This window comes from Hipposideros armiger, unplaced genomic scaffold, assembly GCF_001890085.2.
Source record: "Hipposideros armiger isolate ML-2016 unplaced genomic scaffold, ASM189008v1 scaffold_918, whole genome shotgun sequence".
Classification (NCBI taxonomy): domain Eukaryota; kingdom Metazoa; phylum Chordata; class Mammalia; order Chiroptera; family Hipposideridae; genus Hipposideros; species Hipposideros armiger.
In genome coordinates, this window is record NW_017732268.1 from 253846 (window position 1) to 278462 (window position 24617).

At 42.5% G+C, this 24617-nt stretch overlaps 1 protein-coding gene across 1 annotated transcript in view; it reads right to left on the bottom strand.

Moving 5' to 3' along the window:
- CDKL1 (cyclin dependent kinase like 1) overlaps window positions 1–24617 on the bottom strand; it is a 60335-nt gene that overhangs the window by 29246 nt on the left and 6472 nt on the right. The window contains 1 exon segment of the mRNA XM_019630501.1: window positions 3505–3626. Within this exon segment, the coding sequence (XP_019486046.1) occupies window positions 3505–3626 (122 nt within the window).

Sequence of the window (24617 nt, forward strand, 5' to 3'; positions counted from 1 at the left end):
CCCAACCTGGCACCAGACAGGGAAAACAACAGCATGAGCATGTTATCCTTTGTTGATCTTCACAGATCAAATATGAAACTAAAACAAAAACCAGTCTTCTGACTTCTAGGATATTAGATCCTCAGTTCATAGCATTATAGATTTGGAAGTTCTCTTCAACTTTATCTGGTACTAAACTCTCATTTTTACGGTGAGGACACCTGTAAGCAACTTGCCAAATGTCACACAGATGATTATGATCCACTTTTCCTTCAATGTACTTTCAAAGTTTTATAGTATGAGATCTCTAAATTGAAAAAAAAAAGGTCTTCCTATGAATTTCAAAATCTTTGGTTAACACAGTTTAATATTTACTTTTTAATGATGACAAGCAAAAATATGAAATAGAATTTAAAATAGGTTGGAGAATTGCTAAATAGTATAATAAAAAAATGACTTTTTTTTTTCCATGTGGGAGTCAAACCGGCAACCTTGAGTGCACGCTCTATCCACTGAGTCATCTGGATGGCAGCTCAGCTCAAGTTGCCGAGTTCAGTCCTCTGGCCGCAGGCGGGCGTAGCCCACCATCGAATAGGCAATCTTGTCATTAGGAGCACTTGCTCTCACCAGCTGAGCCATCCTGCCACCTGTTGGCAGCTCAGCTCGGGTGCAGTTTGGGCGAAGCTCACTGGCCCATGTGGGAATCGAACCAGTGATCCTGTTGCTCAGAGCTCGTGCTCTTAAGCAAACTCTTAACCAACTGAGCCACTCGGCGGGCCCTATGACTTTTATTTTAAAACAAACAAAATCCTTAAACTTCAAAATAAATGGATATGACCTGCCTTAGAATAAAATTAATTTTCAAACTTGCTCATTTATTAGCGTTCCTTAAGCCAAGCTTGTATTTAAACCATTGCATGTTACCATGTGGAAATAAAATTGCTTGTACTTAACCACACATATCTTCTGATCTTGCCCTTCTGTAATCCACCTCCATATTAAAGCATTTTTTATTTCCTGGAACATATATAACATATTCTTAGCCACTGGAGTTAAAAAAAAAATCTGCTTTCAAAACTCTAATCACTCCTTGTCCTGTCCTTTTTTTCTTCTGCTCAAACTATATGCTGAAAAAGAACTGACTCCCAATTGCTTTCAATCCCCCACTTATCAGTTTCCAATTGACTCAATCTAACATGATTAACTAAACTCCCCGCAACACCGCTCTTGTAGCATATAGCCACAAGTAACTTATAGTAATTTTAATTGAAGTGTCACTTGCAAGCTGTCAAAAGAGCAAATATCAACATACTAAAGGCTTTCTCTCTCGAACACATCATTTCCCTGTATCAGTAACTTGCTGAAGGGAGGTGTCTGTTTCTTGACTCTGGTTGTGTAAATTAACACGAAAACCTATGCCACGGTCACTAACAAACCTCAAGCCACTTTAATCCCATTTGCCTGGAGGTCACAGTAGATCATATATAACCACCATTCTATGGCAGAGCAAGCTCTTAGCCAAGGCTTGCAAGCACTGTTGAAAGAGCCTCAGCCTCCAACTACTAAGTGTGAATGTGAGCCGGGATGGGGTGTCATTCCACCACTCTGATCTATTGTACAATGCACTCTGCATTTTGTCCCCAGCCAAAGTTGGGTTCCCAGGAGCAGAGCAAAAGGGGAGGATGGGATATCTTTCCCTGATCAACTTCTCTTAAATCTCCTTACCTCTCAACTCAAAGGCTACCTCCTCCACAAAGTCTTCCTTGACTGACCTGCTTTGAATTATATCTCCCAGCATCTGCTGATCATTCTACCCTCTCCTTCTGGTCACACTGATTGGTCTCAGGGATAGTTGCATCACATGAGCTGAGCCAATCAGAGTGCCCACCGGACTTTATATGCAGATGCTACCTTCTCCTGGAACTTCCTTTCTTCTACAATGGCTACATAGGTTGATAAAAGCTTGATGGGGGGGGGAGGCTTGATCGCTGCGCTGTGCACCTGAGGCTGATGTTGTGTAGTGTTGTATGTCAACTATGATTGAATATATATATGTATATGTGCATGGTCATGGGGCGTGGAGTGTAGTGTGGGAGTGGAGTCGGGGGATTTGTAATAGATATGTATGATATTTGGGGGAAATGGGGCGGTGGATTGGGGGAGAGGGGTTGTCACTTCGAGGGGTAAAAAGTATAACTATTGCACTGTGTTGTACAGCTGAAACTAATTCTAAAAAATGTGTATTTCATAATAAAAAATAATTTAATAAAAAAAAAGCTTGTAGCCATGCTTTCTATCATATTTTTCCCTTCCTAACTCCTTCCATCCTATACCACATACACACACACACACACACACACACACACACACACACACACACACACCTCCAAAATCTACCTTATAAGGGAGACTCATTTGCAAGGCAGAATGAAGCCAACACAAAGAAGAGTTGAGAGAGAGAGAACAGCCACCACCTGCAGTGCTCTATTTAAGACAACCAGCTGAGCAGTGGGTGGGAGTCAAAATCCAGCCTGTATTCTGCTCACTCTGGCTATGAAGAGGGGCTACTCTTAACCAGAGAACATGACACCCCCCCCCTTTTTTTCAAACAAAGGCTCTGTCTGCTCACTAAGCCTTCTTCTAATGCACACACAAGAGTTGCATGGCTAGAGAGAGATGTGCGATAAGCTCAGGAGGCTTTAGAGTCACCCTCAAGCCTTCCTAGTTATAGCCACAACATTCCTTTTTCACCCACACTTGCTTCGCTGAGTTTCTGTCACTTGTAACCAAAGAAGTCCTGACCAAACAGCGGACCAGACACCCGGATTGCTTCAGATGAAACCACATGTTCGTTTTAGCTGTAAACTTCCTATTAGCCATTGTCTTTGGGTTCTGCCTTTCAACTTCCATGCCCTTACCTTTTCCTGGTCAGGCACAGAATAACTAACATCCTTCCTTTTCTTTCTTAGAGAGTCAACATCTAGGCAGAGATAATGTACCAAAGAAATCAAGTTCAGGGCTGGCCGAGTGGCGCGTTGGTTAAGAGCTGGCTTGGGACGCCAGCTCTGAGCAGCAGGGCCCCGGTTCAGATCCCACATGGGGACCAGTGACACTGCCCTCCACAGCTAAGATGGTGAACAACAGCTCGACCTGGAGCTGGGCTGCCATGAGTCGCCGGCGACGGCGTGGGCTGCAGCGACGTCCTCCACAACTAGACTGAAGAAAAATACGACAGCAACTTGTCTGTTCCCCTTCCCCGATTCCCCAATAAAATCTTTAAAACAAAACAAAAAAGAAATCAAGTTCAACCTAATAATGCTGCTGCTGCTTTCTTCATGCAAATGATTCCTTATGATCTCTTCCCCAACATTTTCATTAACTCCTCCTCTGTCAACCCCAGCAGCAGGGTGTGCTGTCCAAACACTGGCTGTTCTCACCTAATCTGAAAAAGAGCCATTGCTAATGTTCCCGTACACGTCCCAGTGTGTTTCCTTGTGTTTTGTTTGTGAGGGATGGATCACTCACCCCCTCTGGTATCTGTCCAACTCGTGGAGAACCGTGTGGTCGCAGTACTCGAACACCAGGTGGAGCTTCCGCTTCCTCCGGAAGACTTCAATAAGGTTGACGAGGTTGGGATGCTTGAGTTGCTGAAAACAGAAAAAGTCAGGTGCTAGACGTGAGTTGCAAAAGACCGTTTTCTCTAGTTTTGATCCAGGAAAAAGAAAGCTGTTTGTCCTTTAGGAAATTTCTTGTCTTGGTTTGAAGGAGGCGGTAAACAGTATTGTCTTACTTCTCTCTATGAGCTGTTTGTTATCAGCTTGTAAGTGAGAAGTGATTATAACCCAGGTGGTTGGTGAAGGCAAAGAGAGATATGAGAAGGCTGGAAAAGAAAAGAGAATGAAAGGGGGAGGGGCGGGTAGTTAATAGAAACTGATCCTTTAAGGCTCAGATGAAATGCCCCTTCCTATGGAGGGCTTCCCTGATGTCCCCAGATTGGTTCAGTGACCCTGGATGTCTCATAGCCCCCCTTCCTGAAGTATGTGTCCTTCAAAATTCTTTAGAATACAAAGTAAGGATCACTTAGTAATTACTGTTCAGTTGCTTGTTTAATATCCTCTACTGTCAATAGATATAATAGATACTTTCAATAGACTGTAAGAGCCATGATATCAGGGTACGTGTTCTCTTGTTCACTCAGAATGATGGTGTACCCCAGCATGGGGCCTCATACATGATAGGCATTTGATAATTATTTATGAATGAATGAGCAAATCATGTTTCCTAGGTGGATAAAACACTTTGAAGCACAAAAAGGAGGAAGATTCTCCAATCTGATGTGCCAGAAGGTGTGTATCTGGAACATGGGCCCCGGCGAAGGCGAGGGAGTGGTGAGATGGGCCCTGCTTGGAGATATACTTTGTTATCAGCACAGTCAGGATGCGGTGATGGACTGGAGATGGGGGGTGAAGGAGAGGGAGGTGTCAGGACTGACCAAAGGTCTGTATAAGGGGGCAGACAGTGGGGCCATCAATGAGACGAGGAGCAGGTTTTAGGGGGAAGAAAGTACTGTTTTGGGCATATCGGGTTGGCGAGCACTCAGATACCAAAGTGGGGTAGTCAGGCTGGCTGAAGTGTGAGCTGAAGGTAGAAGCGAGGAGTCAGCATGAGTGTAAACAAAGCCATGGATACATGCGATTGCCCAGAAGAGCGAGTGAGAAGAGAAGAGGCCCAAGGAACCCAGCACCCAGACGTGTACTGGATGAGGAGAAAGGGAAGAAGGTCCCCCAAGATAAGAGAGAAGACAACAGAGCTTGATGCCATGATGTCATGGGCATCTCCCGGAAGAAGGAAGCGGCCTGAGGCGATGGATGCTGTGGGGAGGTACCGAGCAGGCTTCCCCAGGCAGGGGCGTGTGGCCTCCCTGGAAGCAGTGTCAGTGCAGTGGTGAGACCAGCAGCAAGGTCCTGTGGATTTAGCACCTCAAAACACAGTACCTCTCTCTCTCTGTTGACTCCTCTCTGGCCTTAGGGGCAGAACTCAGAGGGACACCTCGGGTCCTAAAACCAGTGTGCAATCCGCAGCCTAGAGGTTTCCATCATAACTCCAATATTGTGAATGTTTGCATTCGGGAGGGTTTGGATGTTTCTACTTCGATACTGAATGGACTTCTTTAAGGACATACAGAGGAATTAGATGAGGAGAACCAAGCAACAGGAAGGATGGATGTTCACAAGTTTACTTAATACTTTTATTATACATACAAATCATCTCAATAGAACAGACTAAATTACCACATACACTACAAAGATGCAGCTCAGGGCTCATTATAGCCCCTTCCTCTTTATCAGTATGTGAAGCCAAAGCCTCGTGCCTGGTGCTACTCCTCAGCATTCTGAACTGGGCTGGCCCAATCTGGGGGATCTCAGTGGTTACCAGGCCAGTCACCACATCCTTTGATTATGCTATATCTAGAAGCCGGGGCCACTCAGGCTCAGATGCAGCTTCTCATGTATAAAGTTTCCGCCTTTGCCACTGCTGTTTTACTTTGGTCTCCCTTTTATTTTCTCTCTGTGTTTTAAATACTGGTATTTCCGATTACACTGTGAAGTGAAACATTTTGTCTTACATGAAGAAAAGGACTCCATTTTTGTCAGCTGAATTTAACCTGAGCCCGACTTGGCTCCCCTGTAGAGCTGAGAACACTGGACAGCGTCCTACTTCTCGTCATCAGCCCTATGTCCTCACTGCCCACCCATCCATGGTGATGGGCTTAGGCCCCTACATCCTCTAAGGTTAAATGTTTGGCCTGCTTAGCCCACAGCATTTTTTGTACTAGTTGGCAACATTTCAGATCAGAAAATGTTACTTTAAAAACCTGGTCATCAAGATTCTCTTGAAAATGCTAGAAATCTAGCAATGCCGGCCGGGCCTGCGGTCTCTGTGGCATCAGTAAGCTGGGGCTGAGAAGCAGCTGTTCGCTTTAGATAAAGCCTGTGTGCTTTAGTTCACCACAGTCCCCACCGCTCCCTACCACTGCCTGACACTAAGGCCAAGTGACAGCTGGCCTTGATCATCACTCTTGCATTATTAATTTTCTTATATTAAGAGTGAAAAGTAAGATATTCAATGTACCCGTGTTTCTATCAAGAATAGGAAAACATACAAGCAACAGAAATGACTGAATATTTCAAGACAAATAAGAAAAAATGTATTATCAATGGAATATTATTCAGCCACGAGAAAGAAGGAAATCCTGCCGTTTGTGACAGCCTGGATGGACGTTGAGAGCATTATGCTAAGTGAAATAAGCAGACAGAAAAAAAGCAAATACTATATAGCACTTATAGGTAGAATCCAAAAAGAACAAACTCAAAATAAAATAGAGTAGAGTGGTGGTCACCAGGGGTTGAGGTGTGTGAAGAAACTGGGGAGGTACTGCTCAAAGGGTACAAACTCCCAGTTAAAAGTTTAACAATTTGGGGGTATAATCACAACATGGTGATTATAACTAATAATACTGTATCATATACTTGAATGTTGCTAAGAGAGTAGATCTTATATGTTCTCACCACAAAAAAGAAATGGTAACTATGTGACAGGATGGAGGTAGTAGCTAATACTATGGTGGTATCTTGCAATTTATAAAGGTATCGAATCAACATGTTTCACACTATAAACTTACACAATATTATGTGCCAGTTATATTTCAATAAAGCTAGGGAGAAAAGGTGTATTCATTTGTGGAAGTGAATCATTTTTCCCACACCTGCCTGGTTCCTGTATTGGGTTTGTAACCTCTACTCTAGGGGGTCTTCAGTGGTCACATGCTCCAGATTGACCAGTGTACAGACTGTTACATCTGTGGTCTCTCCTATCCTTCAGTGTCAAGGATTCTCTGGTCTCTTTGTAGGGAGAGTGAGGGATATTTATCCTGTCTATGCTTTAGAAAAAGACAGCAGATCATTTTCTCAATGGTCATAGCCTGTTTTCCTTCACATCATTCTTCTCCCTAAATAACAAAAGAACAGAGATTAAAGTTTAGAAAGTGGGAGCTGCCTTAGTAAAATGTTTTGGGTTTGTTTCTAAAAAAATAATTTTTGAACTTGATGCTAGGTCTTAGTTACATAGACACCTTTGCAGGAGTCTTTTGTCAATTAACATTCACCCAGAATGGAGAAAAGTGATGTACCTCCGCCCCTGTTTCATAATAATTAATCCTGGGTACTTCCCAAAGATTCCCGGAATATTATAATACTCTCAAGGGCTTGAAACTGAGCAAGGTTGAGACCTTGTCCAAACTAAGAAGCAGAGAAAGAATCAAGGCTTTTCACATTTCCTTTCATTCTTCCTTCTCACCAGGATGAATGCTCTCAACTAAATCATACAATACAACTTACTGTAAGAGTTAATGGCAGCAATACCGAGTTTTGCTTTTGATTCACAATAAAACTTCTGAAGTTCACCTTTACCCCATTTAAGGACTTTGGAAGTACAGGTGTGGTCACGACAAAATGATTCCACTAAAGAATTCATAAAAAGGTCAATTCTTCTAAAAATATGTAGATGTAATGAAATTCCAATCAGAATCCACATGGAATTTTTTTTAGAATTAGATAAAATGACTTAGGTTCATACACAACTATAGCTGTCTAAAAATCGCCAAGAAAACACTAGTGGGGGCAACTTGCTTGACCAGATGATAAAATTTTCAATAAAGTGCCTGTCATTCTCCTTCTCCTCTCCTTCATCCTCATCATCGGTAGGCCAACAGGCCATTGATATAGAAATAAACAAACGGAAGCAGTATGGAATCTAGAATCAGATCCAACTATTTAAGGGAAATTAACATATGGTAAAGATAGTTGAAAAGAATGTGCTTTCTTTAATAATGATTCTGGGAAAACTGGCTATCCATCAGGAAAATTAGAATCATAGTCACCACTCCATATACAAAAATAAATTTCAGATATGTTAAAATGTCTAAAAAAGATAACATAAATACTGGGAAAATTTTAGGTGAATCTTTGTATGACCTTAGGATGGGAGAGAGCATCCTAAAAAAAACAATACAAGAAATCCAGAAGAAAAGAGACAAAATAGGTAAGTTTGGCTACATAAAAATAAAATAACGTTAGGAAGATGACAAAAGTTCTGGAGTGAACAGTGATGATTTAACAACAATCTAAATGTACTTAATGCCAGTGAACTTTACACTTAAAAATGGCTGAAATAATAAATCTTATGTTATGTATATTTTACTGTAATAAAGAATAAATAAAATAATGTTGTTTAAAACAACAACAACAACAACAACAACAACAAAAAAAGCGTGCCGGCCAAGTGGCACATTGGTTAAGAGCTGGCTTGGGATGCCAGAGGGCCCCGGTTCAGATCCCACATGAGGGCCAGTGACACTGCCCTCCACAGCTAAGATGCTGAACAACAGCTCAACCTGGAGCTGGGCTGCCGTGAGTCGCCGGCGACGGCGTAGGCTGCAGCCCCTGTGGCAGTGGGTTGCCATGGGCTACCGTATGTAGCCAGCAGCCAGCATGAGCGGCCAGCAGCCGCAGTGAGCGGCCGTCCAGAAGCCGGCGACTGATCTGCCTCACCTGGGAAGAGCGCAATGATGGTGCCAACTTGGGCCAGTGAAGCAACATCCTCCACAAGTAGCCTGAAGAACAAAAGGACAGTAACGTGTCTGCTCTCCTTCCCCCAATTACCCAGCGCTGTTCCCATCTCCCAATTCCCCAATAAAAATCTTAAAAAAAAAAAAAAAGCACTACAAGCAATGTCAAAGGACAAATAAATAGCTGGGAAATATTTGTCAAAATTATGACAAATACAGAATTATATCCCTAATATCACAAAGAAGCTTTATATGTTATGAAGAGAAAGACAACCCAGTGGGAAAATGGGCAAAAGACATAAATAGGTAACACACAGAAGAGGAAATACAAATAATCAAGTAACATATGAAAAGAAAATCTCAATGGGATATCATTACACATTTATTAGAATGGCTAAAATTCGTGAAAAGCTGACAACACCAAATGTTTGTGATGATACTGAGCAACAGGAACTCTCATTCATTGCTGGTAGAAAATGCAAAATGGGAGAGCCACTCTGGAAGACGGTTTGGCAATTTCTAATAAAACTACAGATAGTTGTTCCATGTTATCCAGTAATCATACTCCTAGGTATTTATGCAAATGATTTGAAAACTTATGTCCCCTCAAAAACCTGCACACAAATGATTATAGCAGCTTTATTTATAATCACTAAAAAATGGAAGCAATTAAGTTGTCTTCCTATAAGTAAATGGATAAACAAATTGTGATACACCTATAGAATGGAATATTATACAGTAATAAAAAGAAATGAGCTATTGAGCCATGAAAAGACATGTATGAAATTTAAATGCATATTGTTAAGTGAAAGATGCCAGTCTCAAAAGGCTACATATTATATGATTCTGATTATACAACATTCTGAAAAGGCAAAACTATGGAAAAAGTAAAAAGAACAGTGGTTGCCAAGGGTTCACAGGATATGTGGAAGGATAGAATGGGTAAAACACAGGATTTTAAGACAGTGAAACTATTTTCTATGATATGGTAATAGTGGATATGTGACATTATGCATTTATCAAAACCCATAGAACCTTAAGCACAGGGAGTGAACCTTAATGCATGCAAATTGAAAAAATCCTTGAGGAGGTTGGGAATCATAGAATAGAATGCAGACTGTGACAAAAGAATCTATTACAAATGTGTGAAACAACCTCATGAAGGGGGTGGGGGCAAAAGGTGCTGACCTAAGTAACTCTGGAAATGGGTACAGTCTATAAGACTAAAGGAACTACACATAAGCCCTGTATTCTTGTTGATAAAGTTGTTTCCCATGGGGCTATATATAGATGAATAATTCTGATACTGCTAGAGATGTATACTGGAACAATAAAGTAAATGAGTGCTAGATAATAGGAGCCAGGTTTCTCCCTGAGGATACAAATAAGCAAGGAGAGGAGACTCGCATAATCCACGATCTAATCAATCCATGGATTTGAGTTGGAGACATCAGTATGAACTCATGTTCAACTTATTATAGATACAGACAATTATATATAAAATAACTGCAGATATGTTTGTGTACATGGGTTAGTATATACATATATATTACCTTGCTCTGTCAGCTGAAAGGGCCTAGAAGCAATCACACTGCAGTAGCAACAAGTACACCTAGTGCTTGGATATTGGTTTCTAATACCATTCTCAATAAAGTGAACCAGGGCTCCTTGGAGAAAATGGATAATTCTAGGTAAGGCAGAAAAAACACAATATGAGGCTGGAGCATCTTGTAGTGCCAGAAAATCAGGAAGTGCTAAAACAAAAACAATTGTTTTTGATGGGGGTATGTCAAAGGGACACAAATATCCATGAGTCCATGCTGATATAAATGACTGATTGACTGAATTAATTAATTAATTAATTAATTGGGGAGAATAAATAAATCTCCTACATAGAAGAATTCTAAATAATTTACATAGACACTCTGCCTTCAAGGAGGAGAGCCTAACTCCCCACTCCTTAAGTGCAGGCTGCACATAGTGACTTCCTTCCGGAAAAGTACAGTACAGAGAGACAGAAAAAGAGTAACTTTATAGTGGAAAAACCTGACAAACACTATCTCAGCCAGTGATGTCTTCCTCCCCAAAACCCATACCCTAGTCTAACCATGAGAAAAACACCAGAAAATTCCAGCGGAGGGACATTCTACAAAACACCTGATCAGTACTCCTCAAAACTGTCATGGCCATCAAAACACTGAAAGTCTGAAACTGTCACAGCCAAGAGAAGCCTAGGGACACATGACAAGTAAATGCCATTTGGTATCCTAGATGGGATCCTGGAATAGAAATAGGACATTAGATAAAAATTAAGAAAATACAAATAAGGTATGAACTCCAGTTAATATAGTGTATCAATACTGATTCATTAATTATAGCAAATGTGCTATACTAATGTAAGATGCTAATAACAGGTGAAATTGGGTGTGGGGTGTATGTGAACACTCTATATGAGCTCTCAATTTTTCTAAAACTTAAACCTTTCTAAAAATAAAGTCTATTGAAACACACACCCCCATGCCCCACCCCACCTCCCACACACACCCTTTTACCCAGCACATTACTTTTGGGAATGTACCTTATATAAATAAAAGCACTGTTGCATAAAAATATGTGTACAAAGGTATTTATTGCAGCATTGTTTGTGAGGCAAAAAATGGACACAATACAAATGTCCTTTGATAAAAAAGAACAGGTTAAATAAATTGTGATAGTCAAACCATGAAATATTAAATACTATGCAGCTATTAAAAAGAATGAAATTAATAGAGGTCTCTGTATTGACCTAATGAAAACGATGTATTGTTGAGTGAAGAAAGCAAGCTACTAATTTTATAAAAATATATGAAAATGGAAAGTATATTAAAATATAGGCAAAATTATTCTATTTTCATATATTCATTTGTTGTATTTTATTTAAAATACATGCTGAGCCTTACTCTGTGCCGGACATGATTCTAAGCTTGGGATTATAATAATTAACAAAACTGACAAAAATCTCTGCTCTCAGGGAGCTCATATTTGAGCACACTAGGTGGTGACAAGTCTTATGAAAAGAAATAAAGTGGGTAGGGAGCATAGCATAATGGGAGGGTGCAATTTAAAACAGGGTGATGAGAGAAAGTCTCACTGAAAAGGTGACAAATGAAAAAAGATCTGGAGAAGGTGAGGGTCATGAGGATGTCCAGAAAAAGCGTTCCAGGCAGAAAGAACTACCATTCCAAAGGCTCTTACATAGGACCTGACTGGAACGTTTGAGAACAGCAAGGAGGTCGGTGTGTTAGCCACCTCTCCTGCTTCCCATCCTTTCAGTCCATCTTTTGATTTAACCATTGCTGCAGCAACCAGCTTTGTGCAGATGTGACCTGCAGCTCCTCCCACACCTCAGCTGCACTCCGTATCTCTGGGGCTCCTGCGGTGATGAGGAATGGGATGCTGGTGGGATGATTCTAACATGCAAGAGGGCACACTCCATGTGGGGAACCGTTGACCAGTGGGGGACAGGAAGTGGTGGGTAAATGCTCCCCTCTTCTGGTCCTTGGGCTCCCTGGAGAGACCTGGCAGGATTAGTCTCTGTTGCCCTTACAATGGCTTTTCCTCCTTCCCCGTTTCCCTCTCCCCTGTCCCCTACTCCGGCTCCATAGTATCACTTCCCCAAATAAGCTACTAACAGAGTCCCTTGTCTCAGACTTTACTTTCTGGGGACACACGGGCTATGACAGTTGGTCCTAGCTAGCACATCTTCAGAATGGGATTCTGGAACTGGACCAACCACCAGGCAGATGGCAACAAAGCCCCTACTGCTGGTGGTAAGTGGGGCAAGAGGAAGCACTGGGGAGCCGCAGCAACACAACTAAGACTTTCATCCGTGGTGGTTTTGAATGAGGTGCAGGTTGGCCTATGCAGTAGCAGTGGCACATGAGTAGTATGGGGCAATGACAATTATGGGGATTATCGAATGAGCTGGCTTTTCTTAACACTTTCAGGTCGTTGAAAAAAGGAAAGAGAAAATGATAGGTTCAAGTTAGCCACTCACCAGTCAACTGTGGGAGTCATAAGACCCTGATGGCAGTATCTAAAGAGACATTTATCTTCTGCAGACATAGGATAGACTGCTAAAATCAGGCTCAGGATTTAATTTTAAGACTAGCAGAGATAAAGAAACAATGTACAGCCGCATCAGGTCTCTTATGCCCAAGTCAGGGCTCTGATGAGAAAGAGGAACCCAGAGGACTGGGATAGGGACATTATGGGGATGAGGCTGAGAACCTTAAACCCTCAAACTTCCCTGACCACTTTGGGCTGGGAGAAGCAGCCCCTGCCCGTTTGCCAAACATGAAATGCTTCCTCTCACAGAAGACCCTGAAAATACCTCACTGAGGTAAGTGCCTCCTGATTCTATCCCCACCTCCTTCCAGGGCCCACAGACCTATAACCAATATGAGGTTGTAGCAGTGCCCGAGGCAATATGGTTCATGCTCCAGGAGGATGCATTACAAGACGTGGTTCATATGTACCAGCTGGAATATTGATGATGCTAGGCCATGGCAGTGGAGAAATGCAAGGCTGGATGGGAGAGATTCATTGGTATGGGAGCATTGTCCTGTGACTTGGGACTTAATTTTTGACAAAGACACCTGGTAGGGGGAACTGGAGGAGGGGGGTTTTAGATGAGGGTAAACAGGGTCAAACATATGGTGATGGAAGGAGAACTGACTCTGGGTGGGGAACACACAATGTGATATATAGATGATGTATTACAGAATTGTACACTTGAAACCTATGTAACTTTACTAACCAATGTCACCCCAATAAACTTTAACTTAAAAAAAAGAAAAAAAAGAAAGACACCCGGTAAGTCACTAGTAGAGACTGAGCACCTGACCATGGGACATCAGGTGACTATATGATCCAGAGCTGCCCTAGTGAAGTGTGTCACAGACATCCACTGTCATAAGACTGCATGGATGCAGCCACAATCCGCTCGACTATGAAAACCATACATTTGTGATCAAGCTCAAGCAGGTCTGGAGGTAACAAGCAAGTTACAAAAAGAGGTGGGCTATTCTCCCATGTCATCCATTTTGTTGCACTGTCCCCTCTCCTTCAACTTACATGTATGGTTCAATGGGAATTTCCAAGTAATGGAGGAGAAAAACCCCAAGTCCAGCTCACAGATGGGTCAGCTCATTATGCCAGCATTAGCTGCAAATGATGACACCAGACTATAACCCCACTTGGCAGTGGCCTGGAAGGACAATACTGAGAGGGAATCATCCCACTGAGCAGAGCTTCAAGCAGTGCACTTGATGGTTCACTTTGTATGGAGGAGAAAGGACCTCAGAGATGCATGGACCTATGGTTAGTAGCAAATAGATTGTCTTGTTGATTTAAGAGTCTGGAAAGAGGACCTGCCGAGTGGCTGGTTGGTTAAGAGTTGGCTTGGGAGCACAAGCTCTGAGCAGCAGGGCTGATGGTTCGGATCCCACATGGGCCAGTGACACTGCCGTCTACAGCTAAGATGGTGAACAACAGCTCAACCTGGAGCTGGGCTGCCGTGAGTTGCCGGCGATGGCGTAGGCTGCAATGGGGCTGGCAGGCAGCGGGAGTGAGCTTTCGTGAGCTGCCATGAGTGGCTGTCGAATGGCCGGTGAGCAACTGCCTCACCCGGGAAGAGCACAATGATAATACCAACATGGGCCAGTGAAGCAACGTCCTCCACAACTAGACTGAAGAACAAAAGGACAGCAACTTGTCTGTTCCCCTTCCCCGATTCCCAAACACTGTTCCCCTCCCCCAATTCCCTAATAAAATCTTAAAAAAAAAAAAAAGAGTCTGGAAAGAGCGAGATTGGAAGATCACTTGAAGAAGAGGCATACATTGTACTCGTGGGCGTGAGCACAGAGCTTGAGGATTTGGGACTTCATATTGATGCCCACCAGACAGCAGCTACTACAGAGGAAGCACCGAGCAACCAGGCAGAGGGTATCTTTTCTGGTGGGTGTCAGCCTTCTCTGTCTTTGGCCACCCCGGTGCTTGTGTAATTGGCTCATGAACAGGGACAGTGGTAATACATGGCCCAAGAGCCCCGGCTGCCTCTCTCCAAGGCTGAGCAGGCTACCGCTGCCACTAAATACCGAACCTGCCGGTAGAAAAACTGATACGGAGGCACTGACATGCACTGTTCTTTAAGTAGACTGGCTGCTACTTGGAAGAGGTAGTGACTTGTCCTTACTGAAACTGATCCTAACTCTGGATAGCGTTTTGCCTTTTCTGCCCGCACCACAATCAAGGGCTTAGAGAATGCCTGCTTTACGGGCATGGGAGTTCACACAACTACAGACCGAGGGGCCCATTTTACAGCAAAGGAGACAGGACAATTAGCGTATGCCATGGGATGCACTGGTTCTGTTACACACCTCACTACCTCCAACCAGCCAGCCTAATGGAATGAGGGAATCATTCCCCAGCCCTGCAGGGGGATATGCACTGAGTCAGCAGCCACCACACGGTGTTGTGTCTTCAGTAGCTAATCTGTGGGTCTGAGGACCAGGAGCGGAAGCAGGACTGGGCCCTCTCATCATCACTCCCAATGAGCCACCCGTGGAAATCATGCTTCCTAGCCCCAATGTTCTCTCAAATTGGCAGTCTGACGTGTACATAGTTAGCCATTAGAAAAACCCAAATGTCCATTAATAGATGATTAATTAAATAAACTACAGGACTTTAATAGTACATTCAAATAATAAAATAGTAGGCGGCTATTAAAAAGAATAAGGTATATCTACTTGGGTTGACTGGAAAGATGTCCAAGATGTATTACTAAATGTAAAAAAAAAAAGTACAGAATAGTATATACAATATGATAGCATTTGTATCTGTTTTTTAAAGGAAAATATATGTCCTATACAAGCACAGAAATCCTCTGGAATGACGTATGAGACTGCGGTTGTTTGGGGGCAATGAGAGAGAGAAGGGCAAGGTGGGTTTCCTTTTCACATTACAGTCTTCTATACCTTCAGGGTTTTTTTTCTTACATAAGCATATATGACTTTATCATACAGGTGGTTTTAAAATGATCTCTTCACTGTATTCTTAAACCAAGATAGATATTTTGAAGTTAATTTCAGAGAGCTAGTTAATAAATCAGCCTTGGGGGGAGGGAGTAGCTATTTTCACTATTTAAAAAAGCTATTTAATAATTATCACCATCTCCAGCCTAGAGGGGGAATAGTCTGCACCCATCATGGGGAACCCAAGGAATCATTCTTAAATGCTCTCTTTGGTAGGGGTGTCCGGTTAACTCTGTAGGTTAGAGCATGGTGCTGATAACACCAAGGTTGCCAGTTCAATCCCCGCATGGGCCACTGTGAGCTGCACCCTCCTTAAAAGAGTTAACTATGCCATTGTAGCATGAAAGCAATGTGTAACCAATGACCATGGCTGTTCTCCAATGAAATTTTAAAAAACACCCAAACCACTCTCTTTGGTAAAGGAAAGCTGCCTTGATCCCACATTTCCTCCAAATGCCAAGAACCCCAATGGTAGGTACCCTGGCTAATGTTTTGTTTCAGGGACAGGTACAGAAGGAAGGAGTATGACATACGGAGTGGAGAAGTACCGGAAAAAGGTAGAAAATAGGGGTGCTGCTGAAGTTTATTTATTTTAGGTTTGCTGTAGACAGCACGGACTGAACAGAATGTGCCAGGCTGGTACTCTGGCCAGAGACCTGGGCTGTGATCTCTTCTAGATCCTTCTCTAGACCCAGCACAGGCTAAGAATGTGCACAGTGGATGCTTGATCTGTTTTATTGTGATGAATAAAGTATATGAAATGTACCAGAAAAGAAGCAATAGTACAAACGTGATCAAAATGAAAACGAACAATGACATAGCCAAAAATTAATGCAGCAATGTATTGTTAGTTATAAAACAAATGGTTTGGTTTTTACATATGGTTGATAGCATCAGTTGATTTAGAAACTCACCTTTCATTATTCTAACAAAAAGAAGAATGAAGTTGAAAGATTTTCAACCTGGCAATTTTTTCCAACAGTATTTTTACGATAGTGCTTTTCAAGTTAATAAGTAATAAGGAATGTTAATAATTAGCAAGAAAATATGCCTGTTGAAAGTAAATTTGTGGACTAAAACATCAATCCTGCCAAATAAAAAGGTTAATTAAAACATTTAAAAAAAAATTTAAAGTGAAAGACACAAGCCTTGCTCATTTTTAAAAATTTCCATTTCATATAAAAAGTATTACCTTCTAGTGTGGTTTGACTGTTCTATAATAACTATATGTAACACAGGTTGTCTATCTATACATTTTATTTGCTGGAAATAAAAATAATTTAAGTGGTAAAAAAAGCAATAGTAAAATTTACTTTTTATCCCTATGCATTGTAAAATCATTTTTTTTGCCTCCTCCTGTTCTATATTTTATTTTCTGGAGTCTAAGGTATGTGTCAGGGTGCATGTAGAGGCATTTAGGGCACTGACAGATGGTGGTATGTGTTTCATCTCCTTACAAACTGGGTGTCTTTAAGGAGGTAATGAGCCGGCTTGTTGATTTCTGCTCCTTTTGTTCTCAAAGTATTTGCGTAGCAGCTTTATTACTTAGGAGTTCACTACACAGCAGGAATACAATCTTTCTAGATAAACACCTTATGAGCTAAGGCAAAAAAATCTCCCAATAAACAAACAAAAAAGTCTGTTACTATTTGCAGTTTGTATGTTATCTTGTAAAAATAAATATAACAGGTCTCCACTTGTTGAACAAATAAAGAGAGATGATGATAAGGGGATTGTTCGGCTTCTCCCACTGTGGGCACGGGAATGCTCTGCTTTGTCTTCTATGCTATTGACAACCAGTTTCCATAAACTCCCAACATCTATCTCCATATTAGTAATGGGCAGCAGGGGGCCAGATCTGCCAGTCTACTGAGAACATCTACAGATAATGAAAAGCTGTACAATCCAAAGGTCCAAAACTGAGCCTGCAGGCCAAACACAGTCTGCAGATGTGTTTTGTTTGGCGGGAATGGTGCTTAAAAATGTTTAAATTACTTATCAACACTTTAAAGTCAGATTTCATTCTCACTAAAAGGAACTGGGGCTCCTTGCAGAAATGGCTGATTCCAGAGCTGAGGCAGGATGAGCCCGGGACATTTTGTTGTGCACATTGTAAAGAAGCACTCAAGGAATGATGAACATCTGTCAGGACAGAGGTGCTGGATTCAAGGAGCCCCAAGTAGCCAAAGGTGTGCAATTTGAGAATCAAGAAGAAGAATGACAGTGATGGTTTGTAACATGTTGAATTAAAAAAGACGATCCATGAATTCACAGTGATACTAAAAAGTATATGTATGAGGTGGGGGTGGTGGTAAAGGAAAGCACTTTTTTTTACAGAAATAATTATAATTGATGGAAAAAGAGTTGTTGAAAATCTCCATTTTTTTCTTTTTTAAAGATTTTATTGGGGAATTGGGGGAGGGGAACAGCGTTGGGGAATTGGAGAAGGGGAACAGACAAGTTGCTGTCCTTTTGGTTCTCCAGTCTAGTTGTAGAGGACGTCGCTTCACTGGCCCATGTTGGCATTATCATTGCGCTCTTCCCAGGAGAGGCAATTGCTCGCTGGCCATTGTATGGTCGCTTACGGCAGCTCACAGCAGCTCACGAAAGATCACGCCCGCTGCCAGCCAGCCCCACTGCAGCCTACGCTGTTGCCGGCAACTCACAGCAGCCCAGCTCCAGGTCGAGCTGTTGTTCACCATCTTATCTGTAGAGGGTGCATTATCACTGGCCCTCATATGTGGGATCCGAACCGGAGCCCTGCTGCTCAGAGCTGGTGTCTCAACCCAATTCCTAACCAATGTGCACTCGGCCAGTCCAAAAATCTCCATTTTACAATAACTCTTACTAAAATCAATTGAGGCAAGGATCATTGGGTGAAAGTTCTTGGGAACAAAGTAGTCACACAGTTTCAAATTATAATCCCACAGATTACTTATTCATTATAAAGGGGGAAATGGGGCCGGCCGAGTGGCGCGATGGTTAAGAACTGGCTTGGGACGCCAGAGGGCCCCGGTTCGGATCCCACATATGAGGGCCAGTGACACTGCCCTCCACAGCTAAGATGCTGAACAACAGCTCAACCTGGAGCTGGGCTGCCGTGAGTCGCTGGCGATGGCGTAGGCTGCAGCCCCTGTGGCAGTGGGTTGCCATGGGCTATCGTGTGTAGCCAGCAGCCAGCGTGAGCGGCCAGCAGCCACAGTGAGCGGCTGTCCAGAAGCCAGCGACTGATCTGCCTCGCCCGGGAAGAGCGCAATGATGGTGCCAACTTGGGCTAGTGAAGCAACGTCCTCCACAACTAGATTGAAGAACAAAACGACAGCAACTTGTCTGTTTCCCTTCCCCCAATTCCCCAGCACTGTTCCCATCCCCGCAATTCCCCAATAAAAAAATCTTAAAAAAATAAAAAATAAAGGGGAAAATGTTTCTTTACAATTGAGAAATACGGCAAACCCATCTTAACCATGAGATTAAAACTGAAAGCACCAATTATGGGACAAACTGATGTCATATACTTCCTGATGAGAACTAGTATGATGGACACATCTTCACCCATGCAGTGTTCTTGCTAAATTTACCCTGTATCAAATCATGTGGAAACAACCAGACAAACTATGTTGAGGCACATTCTGCACAACAATTGGCCTAGACCCTTAAAAAATGCTGATATCATCAAAGGCCAAAAAAAGAATTATAAAGTTGGAAAGTTGGGGAACTGTTTTAGATTAGAGGAGTCCTAAAGACAAGGACAACTAAATGCAATCTATGGTCATTGATTAGATCCTGGATTTACAACAACAACAACAACAACAACAACAACAACAAATATATATATGTATACATACATATATATATATATATGTGTGTGTATATATACATACAGCTATATAACTATTATTGGGACATTATGAGAAACTTGAGCACAGATTGTATATTATATAATAGTATTGAGTCAATGATAAATTTCTTGAGTGTGGAAATCATATTATGGTTACAAAAAAGAACGTCTTTGTTCTAGAAGATTCATGCTGCCACACTTAGGAAAGTGATTCAGCCAAAAAAGTGTGCATGTGTGTGTGAGAGAGACAGAGATAGAGACAGAGACAGGAAATAAAGACTTCTAAAAACTGATTAATGAGCATAGTTAAAAGTATGCAAGTAGGGCTGGCCGAGTAGCTCAGTTGGTTAAGAGCTCACTCAAGAGTGCGAGCTCTGAGCAACAGTGGTTTGAGTCCTGGCCCAATCTGAGTTGCCGCTGAGCTGCCAACAGGTGGCAGGATGGCTCATCTAAACAACAACAACAACAAAAAAAAAGAATATGCAAGTATTGGGCCGGCCAAGTGGCGTATTGATTAGGAACTGGCTTAGGATGCCAGCTCTGAGCAGCATGGCCCCACCCAGTTCAGATCCCACATGAGGGCCAGTGATGCTACGCCCTCTACAGCTAAGATGGTGAACAACAGCTCGACCTGGAGCTGGGCTGCCACGAATCACCGGTGATGGCGTAGGCTGCAGTGGGGCTGGCTGGCAGTGGGCGTGATCTTTTGTGATCTGCCGTGAGCCACTGTGAGCAGCCATCCAATGGGCGGCGAGCAACTGCCTTACCCGGGAAGAGCGCAATCATAATACCAACATGGGCCAGTGAAGCAACATCCTCCACAACTAGACTGAAGAACAAAAGGACAGCAACTTGTCTGTTCCCCTTCCCTGATTCTCCAACACTGTTCCCCTCCCCTAATTCCCCAATAAAATCTTTTTTTTTAAATGCAAGTATTCATTGTATTATTCTTTCCACTTCTATATATTTTGAATTTTTTTTCAAAACAAAAATTTGTGTGTGGTAGGGAAACCCAGGAGATTTTACGTAAGATTCTGATTTCTGGATTTTTAAAGAAATACTCTGAAAATCAGCATGCTAGGCTTGCAGTCTGCAGAGCTGAGTAGTGGCCACCCGCTTTACATAAAACAAAGTCTCCAGCTCGCCCTAGGCTCCACCTCTCCATCTCGGCTCATGTTCAGCCGGCTTTACTCATTTGTGTTATCAGTGTGATCCCCACGGACATTTGAATTTATAATCTCATATAAACCATAACACAGAACTCTGATCATGGCTAAAATAGTTTATAGAAATATGTTACCAACCCATTTCAACAAGCCAATTAAACAATTTGAAGAGACAGACCTAGAAATTAGTACCAATAGCAACAGCAGGACTAAATTCCTAACGACGTCTTAGGATTTCCCATTGAGACTTTTTTTGAGTTGGGGAATATTATTCAACTAATATGAGGGGAATACTCCCACTAATATTGGGGAAGCAGTAGTCTTTAAAATTATGAAATCTCTAATTAGATTCCAATGCTAGGGAGCATTTACATGATACTCTATTAGTTTAGTGGAATAGGGCCCTGGCACAAGAGCACGTGGAATTAAGCACTTAATAAATGCTTTAGATAACAGGGAAACTTGGCAGTCATACTTCCCTTGCTCGTTACCATCACCAGGACGGTAATTTACCCAGCAGTATTTCTGCTCTGATATGTTAAAGTAGTGAACCTCTTGGGGGAGACTGGTGAAGCCCTTCACCCAGCATTCCTTTGGTACTAGCACCATATTTAAATCCCACCTTTTTGCCTTCTGACCTGGGTGCTTCTCTTTCCTATGTTACTGCTCTTTTTGACCCTCTATTTTCCTGCTCTTGTATCCTTAAGGCGGCTTGATGGCTGTTAGATGTTTGGCCCAAGAGCACTCTGCTCCCCTTAGCAAAACGTCAGCAAAGCAATGCCAAACAGAGACATAAATCATGGAGATAAGATGGGCCAGGTTCCAGGAGGCACTGGAGCTTGCCCAAGGTCACCCCATAGCTGTGAGCCAGATTAGAAACTGTAAGTCCTAACTGTGGCTCCTGTCCCTGTGCAGTCACACAGCCTCACTGGAAGTATACTGAAAGTGAGGCGACAGTAGGAAAAAGGGGACGCTCTGAACATTTGGTGGGTTGTTACTATTCATGACTAATTCAAGTAAAAAAAGAGCCTTTTCCTGGCACAAAATACGTACTCAATATTCTCACCTTCCTATATGTACCTTTTTTTCATATTTGTCCCCCAAAGGAGTTTTTTTACACATTTTCCTAATCACATCCCAATGAAATTTTAATACCACAAATAAACTGTATATCTGTATATGTACTTTTTGCATATCTGTGTTTTATACAATAAAAAAGTTAGACTTTTTGCTCCACACCCAAGAACCAATTTTCATCTTTTTGGGGGTGATATGTGTTACATGGCCCTGAGTCAGATCTGAGTCCTGGTGACCCTGTGAATGAGTGATGTCCACAATGTCCTGTCCTCAACAGCCCTGCTCAGCTCTGAGACTCATGCCTATGGCTTCCGTAATGGAGTCAACCCGTCTCATATTTGGTCTCCCTCCTTTCCTGCTACCTTCTGTTTTTCCCATTATTATTGCCTTTTCCGAAGAATCCTGCCTTCTCATGACGTGCCTGAAGTAGGACAGCTTCTGTTTCGTCATTTTTTTTTCCTCCAACAATGTTTCAGGCTTAATTTGCTCTAGGACCCACTTGTTCATCTTTTCTGGTGATCCAAGGTGCCTGGACAGCTCTCCTCCAACATCATATGTCAAATGAATCAATTTTTTTCGTATCAGCCTTCTTCACTGTCCAACTTTCACACCCATACATAGAAATTAGGAATATGAGGGTGTGTATGATCTTAGCCTTGGTCTCTAATGACACATCTTTGTTCTTGTTGATCTCTCCTAATTCTTACATTGCTGCCCTTCTGAGGCTCAACCTTCTCTTGATTTCTTGGCTATAGTCTCCATTTAAATTGATGACTGAACCAAGGTACACAAAACCTTTAACAATTTCAATGTCTTCTTTGTGAATTGCTTCTGTAGTCATGATTTTTGTCTTGTTGATGTGCAAATGCAGTCCTGCTTTGTCACTTTCTTCTTTCAGGCCCATGAGAGGTCGGTTCAAATCATTGCTACTTTCTGCCAGTAAGATGGTGTCATCTGCATATCTTTTTTTTTTATAAGGTATTTTTTTTAAGATTTTTATTGGGAAATTGGGGGGCTGGGAACAGTGCTGGGGAATTGGGGGAAGGGGAACAGACAAGTTGCTGTCCTTTTGTTCTTCAGTCCAGTTGTGGAGGACATTGCTTCACTGGCCCAAGTTGGCACCATCATTGCACTCTTCCTGGGCAAGGCAGATCAGTCGCCAGCTTCTGGACGGCTGCTCACCCTGGCTGCTGGCTACACACGGTAGCCCATGGCAACCCACTGCCACAGGGGCTGCAGCCTACACCGTTGCCGGGTACTCACAGCAGCCCAGCTCCAGGTTGAGCTGTTGTTCAGCATCTTAGCTGTAGAGGGCAGTGTCACTGGCCCTCATATGTGGGATCCAAACCGGGGCCCTCTGGCATCCCAAGCGAGTTCTTAACCATCGCGCCACTCGGCCGGCCCTCATCTGCATATCTTAAGTGATACTGTTTTCTATTATTAGAATGTTTGCGTTTTACTATGTTTATGGTAAAGTTTTAAATGGACATTTCCCCCATGCTTATTCTCATCTTTGTTGGTAGCAAACCATAAATGTTTGCCTTCTGAAATAATCTATAGGGTTGTGGAATGAGAATTTGAAAGAACTGCTATTTTAGTAAGAATCTGCACCCAGCCATGAGTGCCATAGCTAAGGCCCTGCTGGATGGAGCATGGGCAGGACAAACCCTGAGGACCAGTCAATGTCATCGGGAGACTTCAGAGTGTGGTGTGTGGTGTAATGTGATGGTTCTGATGTGTGGGAGCACAGGGCATAGACTTGGGGGCAAACATAACTGTGTCTCCATTTCAGCTTACTAACCAGGAAGCCATGGCAAATCATTAACCATCCGAATCCATGTGTAAAAATGGGATAACAATACGCACCTTCTAAGGCTGTATAAGTGTAATCTGTGCATCCCAGGTAACGATACAAGGTACTTTGCCCAAGTCTACTGGGTGACCAAATGGCAATATGCAATCCCTTCTCCTTGCTGTCTCTCGTTCTTGTCTTCTGGAGGGTGGGTTGTCACAGACAATGTCTTAGCTACTGCTTTCAGCCCTTGATTGATATTAGTCTGATCTACACTAAGGCTCCCTGTCCCAGCTGCCACACTGCTGAAGGTCGCCCAGGCACCTCACAGTGGCACTTTCCTGTCCTTCACCTCAACTCCTCTAGGATTATCTACTCTTTTCACCACTGCTGATTGGAATTCTTTGCTTCTCTTCCAATAGTTCTACCATTTTCACTCCACAGAGAGAATGTTCCGCATCACAGGGGCTTGGAAACTCAGTAATACAATTATTCTGGGTTGGTAGGTTTGTGTTTGTTTTGAACCACACAGTCCTTTTCTTATTGGACACATAGTTATTCCCCAGGGGGCTAGGCTGGGTTCCAGTACAGTCACATGCTTTATGCAGAACTAGTGTCCACTTCCTTTCACTGGGCCTGTGGTAATGAGCCTATCATGCCAGACTTCTTTAGTTAAAGTGATTTTCTTTCAGGGACTTTGCCTCTCTGTGTAAACTGGTTTCTGACATGATCACCCTACCTCCCATTCAAAATATCTTTATATACTTGAACTCTAGTTATGAAAAGGGGTTGAATTCTTTCCTGTAGGGTTCACGGGTCACATGCGAATCCAAAGGTTTCGTACATCCTGGTGGAAGAAGTTCTACACCCATACTTTGGAGATAGCTGTGGGTCCTGTTACATAAAGATTAAGGATAGTGTCTGTAAAGAACCTAGCAACATTCCTGATAAAATAAGAGGTAGCCTAATCTCCTAGCTGGTCCCTGAATTGGTCTTTTATTATGCTGTTAGAGCTATTTTTGGTCACAGTCCAGGTTAGTAACTCAAGGTCATGGCTTTAGTAATT